General features: G+C 46.7%; 1 protein-coding gene across 1 annotated transcript in view; it reads left to right on the top strand.

Annotated features, from left to right (window-relative positions):
* Window positions 1-12,024, top strand: part of SLIT3 (slit guidance ligand 3) — a 589,537-nt gene that overhangs the window by 531,590 nt on the left and 45,923 nt on the right. Inside the window, exons 21-23 of the mRNA XM_041748203.1 lie at window positions 2,110-2,178; window positions 3,915-3,986; window positions 4,595-4,666. Coding sequence (XP_041604137.1) covers window positions 2,110-2,178; window positions 3,915-3,986; window positions 4,595-4,666 — 213 coding nt within the window. The remainder of the gene's footprint in view (window positions 1-2,109; window positions 2,179-3,914; window positions 3,987-4,594; window positions 4,667-12,024) is intronic.

The raw sequence follows: 12,024 nt of genomic DNA, 5'->3' as shown, positions 1-12,024 counted from the left end.
CCCCTTCCCTCTCCATGTTAGATTCTTAAATGCCAGAAAGTAGGCAGCACGCTTGTCTTCTTCACGAGTGTATACACGCTGGTATATACAGTGTATACACACTGCAGTTGCCCAATAAAGATTTCTGCCTGAATAAATGAATGCATCGGTGAATATGTTTCTCTTAGCTCCTCTGCCTGAGGGCACCATCTAAGTGTATGTGGCTGAATTTTAGGCCAGATGATCAAGCTCCCTGAAGGCAGAAATGGGATCTGGTTCATCTTTGTGTCTACCCCCTCCTCTAGCATAGTTCTTAACACATAATAGGTACACAACAAAGGATTAAGGACCAAAGGGAAGTAATCCGACATGCCATGGCAACCTCAGACCATATGGGGTCCTGCCCAGTGCCCTGGGCCATGATGATTATCAGGGGCCAGCCCTGGAAATAAAGTCACTGGGCCCAAACTTAAGAAAACACCCCTTCCAACTTATCCTCAAAGCTAAGCCTGGTTTGGTCATTGACAAACTGACTCATATCCTATTTTAACCCATTTCATCCCATTCAGTCATTTGGTGGTGGGTCTACTGGATGCCAGCTGGTGTTCCAGCAGCTCATTACTCAAAATGCAGCCTGTGGACCAGCAGTTCCCATCCTTATACAGGAGCCTGTTAGAAATGCAGACTTAGGGACACGTGAGTGGCCCAGTGGTTGACCTTTGGCTCAGGGCATGATCCTGGTCTTGGGATCAAGTCCCGCATCAGGCTCCCCAGAGGAAGCCTGCTTCTCCCTCTGCCTATTTCTCTGCCTCTCTCTGTCTCTGTCTCTCTCTCTCTGTCTCGAATGAGTGAATGAATGAATGAATGAATGAATGAATGAAATGCAGACTCTCCAACCTGACACAGACCCACTATATTAGAATCTGCTTTTTAGCAATATCACAGGTGATGTGTACATATGTTAAAGTTTGGGAAGTGCTAGACTAGAGATAAAGACAGAGGTAGGCCCTCTTTGAGCTTAAGGCAGACCCTGCACTAGTGGACACCAGCACCGAGAGGAAGCTATGGGGGCCTTATGTCAAGGGAGATTCGCACAGGAGACCAGACCAGACGTTGTAAGCCATCTTAAAAGTTCTTGTAACTAAAAAAAAAAAAAAAGTTCTTGTAATTTTGTCCCAAGAACAAGAGGAAGCCCAGGGGGAAGGGGTTTACCACAGGATGAGAGTGAATAAATTAGCCTGTGTCACCTCTTGAGGGTAGTAATAACTTTTGTGATTCATGATCAAAATGAGACTTCCTTCTCTTATCCTCAAGCACACTCGAGTGTCTAAGGAGATGGCCTCAGCCTAGGTGAGCAAGTCTGTGCAGGACCCTAAAGTCCAGAGAGGTCTAGGCTCAGCCTTTGCCTATCCAGGATGAGTCTCCATCTGTTGGTACGTCCCAGTCCGAACCGCTGTCCCCTCCCACAGGCAGCCATCCTGTTGGGAACCACAGCACAATGCTCCAAGAGCACACCCTTTCTCCTCAGCTTCCAGGGGCGCATCAGAGATACACAACACAGATTTAGGGTTCTTAGCATGAATCATGACTCAGCTCTCCCATGCTCCCCAGTAGCTAAGTAGAGGCTGAATGGAACTGTGGTGAGACTTTAGAGAGACCTGGGTTCAAATCCTAGCTCAGCCACTTACTCACTGTGTGACCTTGGGCAAGTGTTTTAACATCTCTGAAATTGCTTCCTCAACTGTGAAAACTTGCCATTTGAGAGTATTGTGAAGGCTGGGTACAGAGTGAGTGCTTTATTCATTCAACAAATATTTATTGGGCACCTACTGCATGCCAACTCCATACACACTCTTGGCAGATCCAACACCGGACAGTTTTAGGCAACAGCCCTGCCATCACGGAGTATAGCAGTCCAGTGAGGAAAAAATGTCATTAGTTGAATAATCGCACAAATAAATAATAAGTGACAAATGCAGTCTGTGCTTTGATGGGGGGGGGGGGGGGAGGAACTATGAGAGAGTAAAACAGAGGCCCAAGTTAGCCCAGAAGGTCAGAGGAGGGGTCTTTCAGAAAGGACAGTGTGTGCAGTGCCTTTTGACCAGGCTTCACTCCACATCTCTCTTTCAGGTACCTGGAAGGAAACCACTTAACAGCCGTGCCCAGGGAGCTGTCTGCCCTCCGCCACCTGACACTTATGTAAGGAGCCCGGCATCGGGTGGGACATTTAGTGTTCTCTCCTGGGGATCTCAGAAAACATGTGGAGGGTAAGGGAGGATGGTCTGCAGGCTTCACCATATTCCTGCACTTTCTCCCGGGGTGGAACAGAGAGAGGTAGGTGGGAGGTATGAGCCAGTCTGCTGTGCCAGGTCATACCAGTGAGAACTAGACACAGAAATACCCAGAGTCTGGGATCACTGACCATCCACATCACCTGCTTCTTGGCTTAGGGAGAGGTGAGAGAGCCTCTGATTTTCTGGGACCCCAATTAAATCCTGAGACTCCTTAGTTTCCAGTTTCTTGCAAGCTGTGGCTGCACTGAGGTTTGCCAAAAGCTTAAGTGGGCATTGCTTCTTTCTCTTCCAGTTGCCTAAAAAATGTTCCAAGTATATGGTTCAAACTGAGGTTCCTTCAGGTGGTAGCTCCTAGTGGCTCCAAGTCTGCCAAAATCCAGGAAAACTTCCAAATGAAAGCAAGGCTGCAGGGTATTGGGTGGGGGATGTCTAGGAACTGGGTGGTCTATGAGCATTGTCCCTTGACAGCCTCGTTGCCTTGCCAAGATGGGACCCATAAGGGTACAAAACCATTCCTTGGGTGAGTGGTCATTGAAAGATCACCCTGGCTGCTCAGGGGGCAGGAAGCCAGTCCACAGTGCGGGGTCAGGGGGTGGGGAGTGAGAGTTCTTTCAGAATGAATCACTGTTGCCCTTGGGAAAGTGGGGCTACTGAAGAAAAGTGGCAGAAAGCCACCTGTCCCCTCATTCAGCCTGGCTTCCTAAACATCCCCCAAACCAGCCTCTAGATGAGATTTCTTCACCTCAACCCTGGGGGCATTTGGGGCCAGATCATTCTTGGTTGTGGGGCTGTGGTGGACACTGTGGGATGTTTAGCAGTATCTTGGGGCCTCTGCCCATGAGATGCCTGTAGAATCCATCACGGGGTAGTGACAACCAAAAATATCTCCAGACATTGCCACATGTCACTGGGGAAGCAAAAGTGCCCTGAGAACCACTCTGGGGTTCTCAGTGGTTCTCAACCTCAGCTGATTAATGTGTTTGTTTGTTTAATACTCCTGCTCCAAACCATGCTCAAGCAATTAAATCAGAATATTTGATTTATAAACCAGAATATCTGGACACGGAACCCGGGCATCAGAGAATGTAAACACTCTCCAGGGGATTCTAATGCGCAGCTACTATTGAAAACCACTCCTTGAGATATTTACCCCTGCAGAGAACTACAACTAGAGGTTGTTGTGGGCAAAGAATTACACCCCCACCAACTTCGTTCCCCCTGATAAGATGGAACGAATGAATGCCAGAAGTGAGAGAGGAATAGTGAAAGGAAGGACTGACCTGGGAAAAATGGCACTAGAATAAGGAGAGATCTCACACATTATGTCTGGCTGGGAGGATGAAATGGACAGATAGACTTGTAATTGAATGGTTGACCAGGTGAATGGATGGGTGGATGAATGAACAACAAATACTCAAATGAGTGAATAAATCTTGAAGGAAAAAATGTACATTTGGATGAATGGGTAGATAGATGAATAGATGGGTGAGTGGATGGATGGAGGATGGATGGAGGATGGATGGATGGATGGATGGATGGATGGATGGATAGCAGGCTTACACAAATGTGGGAAAGTTGGGAATGACCCACTACAGATGTAACTAACAGTAAAGTGTGACCCTTCTGTTTTACTTTTCCTAGCGACCTGAGCAACAACAGCATTGGCGTGCTGACCAATTACACCTTCAGTAACATGTCTCACCTCTCCACCCTGTGAGTACAGTGGGGTGCTGTGTCTGACATGGGCCTGGCAGTGAGTGGCCTGTGGCTGTCCTTTTCTCCCTGTCCCCTCAGGCCTCTGTTCTCTGCTCTAGTAATCCTGAGGGCTATGGCTGCCCCCACGTAGAGCAGCCCTTAATCATCAGAAGGAAAATAAAGTAGTTGAGAACTCTACTGTCTGGGCAGTTAGAGAGGAACCAATACTTCTGAAGAAGGCCCTCTTTGGAATACCTTCTGTGATTTGTGAATTCTCTTTCCCAATGGAGGGTTTCCCTACACAATTATATTTTGCTCAGATCCATTTAGTTCCCATTAGCTTGGCACCTTGTGAGCACTGACCGTCTGACAATAGAGGGAGATGATGGCAAAGCTGGTTAGGAGGCCAGCCTGCCATGGAACACGAGAGGACATGGGGGAGGCAACACCTGTGAACTTTCTGGAGCGTTTCTCCTCCCTTTATTGTGGGGATGCTCTTTGTCAGTGTATTAAAATTAGGAAGATAAAGAAACCACTTGCTTTGACTGGTCCACAGTGTGGACAGTACACCCGCAAATAGCTGAGAAGAGCAATGGCCAGGAGCACAGCTGTGTCTTCTCCCACAGGATCCTGAGCTACAACCGGCTGCGGTGTATCCCCATCCACGCCTTTGACGGGCTGCGGTCTCTCCGAGTGCTGTGAGTACCTCACCTCGGAGCCCTGCTTTCTACCTGGGCTTCATTCACCAAGTAACAGCAGGCAGTACTGAGTGCTCCTCTTCCCCCCTACACATCTCCCCAAACCAGCACTCCTCCTGGCTCAGGAGTGAGCTAGCCCACTACCACGTGTGGACCCAGAGCAAATCACAAGCCACTCTGAGTTTCTCCTGTTTGTGCTCAGTGAGATCAGTGGCACCTCCCCGGTGGGGATCAGCATATGCAGCTGTATTCTGCTCCCTAGGGGAGCACAGTGTGTGGCTTGTGGCCACTGTGCTGATATCACTCCACTGTTGGGCCCTCTGGCCTTAGCGGGGCAGTGTAGACACAGTGAACCTCTGCGAGGAAATGAGACCTGTGTACCCAAGTCACAAACTAGAAGCCCAGAGACCTGGTTCAGCTCACAGACAGCAATGGGTTAGCAGTTGTCCCCTTCGTTGGTACAGACTATCTTTTCAAAAAAAAACAAAGCTTTAATAAGTTGCCAACACTTAACCCTCAGGAGGCTTCTCATACAAATCCTAATTCCTAATTTCTCTTGGAAAATGGAAAGACCTGGCCTTTCCAGGGCTCCTATCTATATTCCTACATGGCCATGCAGCCTCCACTCCTGGCCCCCACCTGTCACCGTTTGACACCTGCCTCGCCCTGTCCTACACAGGCAACGGGGCAGCCACTGAGGCAGGTGAGCTCCAAGTAAGGACAAGATGGCATGGAGTCTACCTGCTTTCCAAATGTGGCTCTGCCCCTCCCTAGCTGTGTGTCTTCTGTAAAAATCCAGGTAGTAATGACCTTACAGGGTTTTATGAGGTTTAAATGAGATGCTATATACATGGCATTTAGCACAGCTCTGGCCCATGGTAACCACTTTATATTACTTTTTAAAAGATTTTTTAAAATTTACTTATTCATGAGAGACACAGAGAGAGAGGCAGGAACATAGGCACAGGGAGAAGCAGGCTCCCTGCAGGGAGCCCGATGCAGGGCTTGATCCCAGGACCCTGGGATCACACCCTGAGCCAAAGGCAGACATCAGGCATTCCTGTAAACACGTTATAAATATTAATTTGTTATTACCATTATTTGTTATTACCTTACAAGAACAGGAATGGCCCTCACTGCCACCCCCACCCCGGGCCCTACTGTCACCTGATTTTTGTGCCTTGTCATCTTGCATGTTTTGTTGGCAAAGGGGGTTCTTTAAATGATATCCTCATGAGGACAGAAATGCCACTTTTCATGGCCATTGCCTCATATAACCCTTTGCAGCAGGGCTGTGAGATTGAGGAGATTATGCCCATTTTAAAGATGGGAAAACTGAGGCCTAGGATGTAACTGACCCAAAATCCAGCAGTCAAGAGGATGCAGACTCCAGCCTCCTGACACAGAGCCCGAGGCCCCTTCTCAGGACCTAGTTGGAATCAGCAGACAGCACCCAATGAGCCCGTCCATTCCAGAGCCTCCAGGCTGATGTGATTTATTGAAGCTCACAAAACACTGGTGTCAGCGACAACTCCCTCCACATGTCATCTGCACTGTTATTAAAAATCAATTCTCTCGGGGCAAAGAAGTGCCCGCGCTGACAGTGTGCAATCTGTTATTGTCACTTATTTATTATCCACCTTCTCTGGGGAGTTTGAGAATGGAAACATCAGCAGAACCATTTCCCTGTTTCCAGTTGAACACAATGGGAGATGGGCTGGTCTCATTGGCTGGGGCTGGGGCTGGACCTGCTGCGCCCTCCTACTTCCCATCATCCCTCCTCAATCCCAACCTATTGTCTCCCTTCCTACTCTTCCAGTTCTCTGCATGGGTTTGCTGCCAGGGGCCGGGGCTCTGCTAATTTTCATGGGATCTGTGTGCATACGTTTATAATTAGAGTGGTTCTGGTGGGGCAACCCAGCATATAAAAGGGAGGGAGTCCAAGAATGCTTGCCTGTCCATTTGTCTGGTCTTCCAGGTGCTCGCTGCGGCAGCACATATACTAAAATTATCTGGTCTCCCAGGGTGGTGGAATGAACATCACCGGGGGTTTCCTGCTCCCTATGCACCTCCTCTGTCCCACTCCAGAATGTTCTCATTAGTTTGTCAGGAGCACACATCAACATACCACATGCTTATGCTTGCTTCTTGAATTAAGAAGTAGTAGGCTTATAGCATTCATCATTTTAGAATCATGGGATCTCATAGATAATAAGTGGTCTTAGAGGCCCTCATTGCAACCATCTACCTGAGTGGGGAGCAACCATTTTCTGCATAAAGACCAATTCAGGAAAAATAAAAATGTTTATGGACTATGTTTCTTTTATGATATTTGTATCCTTTTCCCCCATAATTGCACAGCTAGGAATTTATGCTAAAGGATAATACAATATGAGGGAAAAGTTCTCTGCATTAAGATCTCGGTTGCTCTGTTATTTTTAACCCACATCTTAAATAGTACCTACAAGAGCCACAGTGGGGAAATGTTTAAGGAAAGCATAACATAGCCAGTCAATGAAGGGCAATTATTAAAAGAGGTAAAGATGGAAATGAGGTAGCAGTGTAGAGAAGTGTTTACCACCTAGCCTTACAGTAGAAAACTAAACCTAATAGATATATATATTAACTTGCATATAGGTATAACTATGAAAAAGAACTATAAGAGAACATAGACAAATGAAAAAATCACTGATAGCTAACTGCTAATGTGAAGTTGTTTCTGTAATAAAGAAGGCGGAGTTAAAGATGAATGAATACAGTGGGATATTCACAGTTTAGAGAGCTAAGGGAAAAGGTAGGTTTTTTTGAAATCAAGAGCTATAATATCTACAACTGCATTTGAGCGTTTGTGTATTCTTTTCTCATTTCTAAAGAGTTTCTTTACTTTGATGAAGATTTTGGAAATGACCAGAGATCCAAGAATGCTAGCAATTGGGGGTGAGGAAAGAGAATGAGCATCAGTTTTAGCCAAAGACAAAAGCCAAATGTATTCTAGAAAGACCTGACAATTTAAGAGTGAGAGAGAGAGACTGTGAGTGAGTGACTGAGTGAGTGAGTGAGTGAGTGAGTGAGTGAGTGAATGAATGAGTGTGTGTGTGTGTTGGTGGGTGGATATGAATACATTTCTGAAATGAGAGAGTTTTCAGGGAACCCTGAGTACAAAACATTGGGTGAAAATTTGCTTTTCTTAGTTTGCTCCTAATCTAAAAATAGTTAGAAGAGAACATTCTCATGGGCATTCTAGTTCTTCTTCAGGGATCTCTGTGTTCCTTGATCTTTGTCCCACACTGAGCCGCATGCCGTGTGTGTGTGTGTGTGTGTGTGTGTGTGTGTGTGTGTGTGTGTGTGTGTCTGTCTGTGTGTGTGTGTGTGTGTGTGTGTGTGTGTGGTCCCAACTGTCACTCCCCAGCCCCAGCCACAGGGGGGCCACCTGGAATCAGTTAGCTTCAGTGTGTGCTCCTAAGGGAAGAAGTAAGATTATTATTCATCATCCTCAGTATTTTTAGCCCCTCATCCCTGAAGGTGGATTGTGCTTGCTATTTATGTACACGGGGCTGTTCATCCCTGATTTAATGATTGCATAGGTCCTCCCTACAGCATCTCTGCAAAGGGTTCCAGTGCCCTTTGCTTGATTACCTTTAGAAACCAAGAGCTTGCTCCCTATCCAGATAACCTCACTCCATTTCTCCTTCTTTCCTTCCTTCCTTTCTCTCTCTTTTTCTTTCTTTTTTTTCTTTCCTTTCCTCTTCCTTCCTTCCTTCCTTCCTTCCTTCCTTCCTTCCTTCCTTCCTTCCTTCCTTCCTTCCTTTCTTAGAGAACAAGGGGAGGGACAGAGAAAGAAGGAATCTTGAGCAGACTCCACATCCAGTGCAGAGCCCAACTCAGGGCTTGATCTCAAGATCCTGATATCATGACCTGAACCAAAATCACCATGTGATGTTTAACCAACTGTGCCACCCAGGCACCCCAATCCCACTTCATTTTTTAAAATATTTCATTTATTTATTTGAGAGAGAGCTAAAGAGCACGAGCCAGGGGAGAGGCAGAGGGAGTGGGAGAAGCAGGCTCCCCAAAGAGCAGGAACATTGAACCTAGGCCCTGGGATCATGACTTGAACCCAAGACAGACACTTAAATGACTGAGCCACCCAAGCACCCCAACCTCACTCCATTTTTGACCAGCTGTTAAACATTAGACAATTCTGCTGAGCCAAAAGGTGATTCCTTATTGGCCTCCAAACCCTGCTCCGGGTTTGGCCTTTCAGTGCTACCTAAAAATAAAATTAATTTTGAATTTTAGAAATGGGAAGTGAGTCTTAGAAACTCTCCTAACCTATGACTCAGTTAAGTGTCTGACTATGGCCTGAGGTTCTAGGATCAAGCCCTGCATCGGGCTCCTTGCTCAGGAGGGATTCACTTGTCCCTCTACTCCTCCCCCTGCTCATTCGTTCTCTCTCTCTCTCTCTCTCTCTCTCTCTCTCTCAAATAAATAAATAAATAAACAAAATCTTCAAAAAAAGTATCCTATCCAAACTTCTCTCATTTATGAGATAAGGAGACAGATTCAGAAATGACTTGCCAAACATTAACTTGTTCATCCTTTACTAATGCCAACTATGAGTTAAATTCTGTGCTAAACACTGGAGAAGAAAATAATGAAACATAGTTTCTGTCCTAGAGAGCTAGAGAGCTCATGGTCTAGAAGGGGAAACAGGCAAGTAGATAAGCTACTGCCACACATGGTGGTACCTGTGAGAAGCCATAGGAATACATGGGACCCAGTTTTTGCCATCCATCCAAAAGGGTTTTCCAAGAGGATAATAGTAATCACCGCTGACATTTATTAAACCTTGCCTGGGCTACATGCTTTAGTTACATTATCATACCCACTTTTCATATCAACTCTCTGAAGAATGTACCACTGTTATCCCCATCCTCCAGACCAGGAAACAGAGGCACAAGGTTGAGTCACTTTGCCAAAGTGACACAACCAGTAGGGAATAAAGTAGGGATTTGAACCCAAGATCGTTTGCTCTCTGAATCACTACTCCCAAGGCTGTCTTGAGAAGCCAGTGGGAGTTACCTAAGTGTGTGGGGAGTGGCAGGGAAAAAATTTTCCTAGGCAGGGAAAATATGAATTCCTTAGACAAATGGGGACCCCCAGGAGGTACAGGTGTGGGAGGAGTGTGGCTTCTGAGGGTGGGAGCAGGAAGCAATGCTGAAGACTAGCCCAAGGCAGGAGCATAATCAGGACTGGAACCCAGCTCTCAGCTCCTAGTCCAGTGCTCCTTCCACCACATTCCATCCTTCCCAGGCAGAAGTTCTCTCTTTTCCTTGCCACCCATCTAAGACTTTCCTTGAGGATTGTAGGGACACGGCCCAGAAATCCCTTTGATGAGAATTAAAAAGTGGCAGAAAGAGGGGATCCCTGGGTGGTGCAGCGGTTTAGCGTCTGCCTTTGGCCCAGGGCGCGATCCTGGAGACCCGGGATTGAATCCTACATCGGGCTCCCGGTGCATGGAGCCTGCTTCTCCCTCTGCCTATGTCTCTGCCTCTCTCTCTCTCTCTCTCTCTTTCTGTGTGACTATCATAAATAAATAAAAATTATAAATAAATAAATAAATAAATAAATAAATAAATAAATAAATAGTGGCAGAAAGAAACAGGGGCAGGAAAGTGATGGGCCTAGATCACTCTGCCCAAATCCCAGTGTGTCTCTTCTCTAGTCCAGGAATCTGTCATGGGACTCGATGCTGCCTTTGCAACGTATAGACTGCATAGCTTCAGGCTTCCACTGGTTTGGGGAATACATTGAAAGGACTGGCCCCAAAACACATCCCAGAGCCTAGAGAGTGCTGGAGTCAGGAGGATGCTAGCCATAATCACAACTAACATGAGTGAGTGCCCATCACGTGCAGGCTCTGTACTGAGTCCTGTACCATCTGAACCACTTGCATTCTATCTTTTCATCTTTACAACTAGCTTATGAAACCATATGTTAGATCCCTTCCTGACTGGAGGAGGAAACCAGTTCAAACCGCCTTAAGCAGGAAGAGAATTTATCAAGACAGGTAACTGAAAAATTCAGTAGTAGATACTGTGTTCTAGGGCTGGATACAGGTGTTCCAATGGTACTATCAAAAATGTGCCTTGTTCTGCTTCTCAAAATGAAACTGCCTCTTTCCTGAGAGTTCCAGAGAAAGCCCCAGAAATGTCTCATATTGGCCTAGACCAGTGTCTCATGTACTGAGCCTCAGACCAATCTCAGTGACTCTGACTGGGCCAACCTGGGCCACAGTTCTGCCCATGAGGCCAAACCAGTTGGACCCAGAAGTGAAGAGGGGTGAATCCCCCACGGAAAAAGGAGGAACTGTTACCAAAAAGAGATTGATGCCAACCAACCCACACCCCTAAAAAGATATCTACTACCAGTGGATCCTAAGAATTCCTCCATTTTAGAGATAAGAAACTGAAGCACAGAAAGATTAAGTCATCTGAATCAGATAATCACACAGCCAGCAATGATCAGAATAGGGACTCACATCCAGGCAGTCTTATCTAGACCTTAACCCCCAGGTCACCTGGGAAGGACTTAGCCTGTTCAGAAGAGAATGCACCCACCTGCCCCAATCTACCTATGGGATGACGGTCATTCCTGTTATGTGTCATACAAACTATGAGCCCCCAGGGATCTGGAGACCCGAGGTTCAAGCAACTCAGAAGTGACACAAGATTGTCCGGCTTTCATGTTACACCAAATGATGCCCTCATCCACATCCCAAAATTCCCAAGTTTACTTTAACACCTCATAAGAGTCAGCAGGGAAAAGGGAGGCCCAGGCACTTGAAGATGAGTCATTCTTGAGTTCAGAGTTGCTTGCCTGGCACCAGCCCCCATGAGGTATAAGGAAAAGGAGAGAAAAATCAGGGCTGGGGGCCGTGGATAGTGCTTCCTGGAAGGGAACATTTGTCCCACTTCCCTGGCAACCCTTAGGATGGCAAGAGTCTTTCTCTGGGGGCCAAACCAGGAGCGAGAACCTGCAGTGTAGGCAGATTTTTTCAGCACTGTCCTAGTAAATAACAGCCCCGTTACTCTGCAGTTTATGGAGATCTCAGCGGCTCAGCTTGTAATAAATGGGAGCGTGACTTGCAGGAGTCACAGCGCCAAAGCTGCCTTTGGGTCATTTGGTTGTTTTTAAATTAGGGCTTCGTGCCTCTCCAGGGGCCCAGGCCTCATTCGGAAATGATTAACAACGGGGCTGGGTACATTTGCCAAACAGCAAGCAGCCATGAAGTCATCCAAGCTAATAGCAGGCAGGAGCCGATGTGATTCATAAATAACTACATACATTCGAGACTA

This window comes from Vulpes lagopus, chromosome 3 (genome assembly GCF_018345385.1).
Source record: "Vulpes lagopus strain Blue_001 chromosome 3, ASM1834538v1, whole genome shotgun sequence".
Classification (NCBI taxonomy): Eukaryota; Metazoa; Chordata; class Mammalia; order Carnivora; family Canidae; genus Vulpes; species Vulpes lagopus.
Note: the sequence above shows the minus strand (reverse complement) of the source record. Positions and strands in the feature narration are given on the sequence as shown.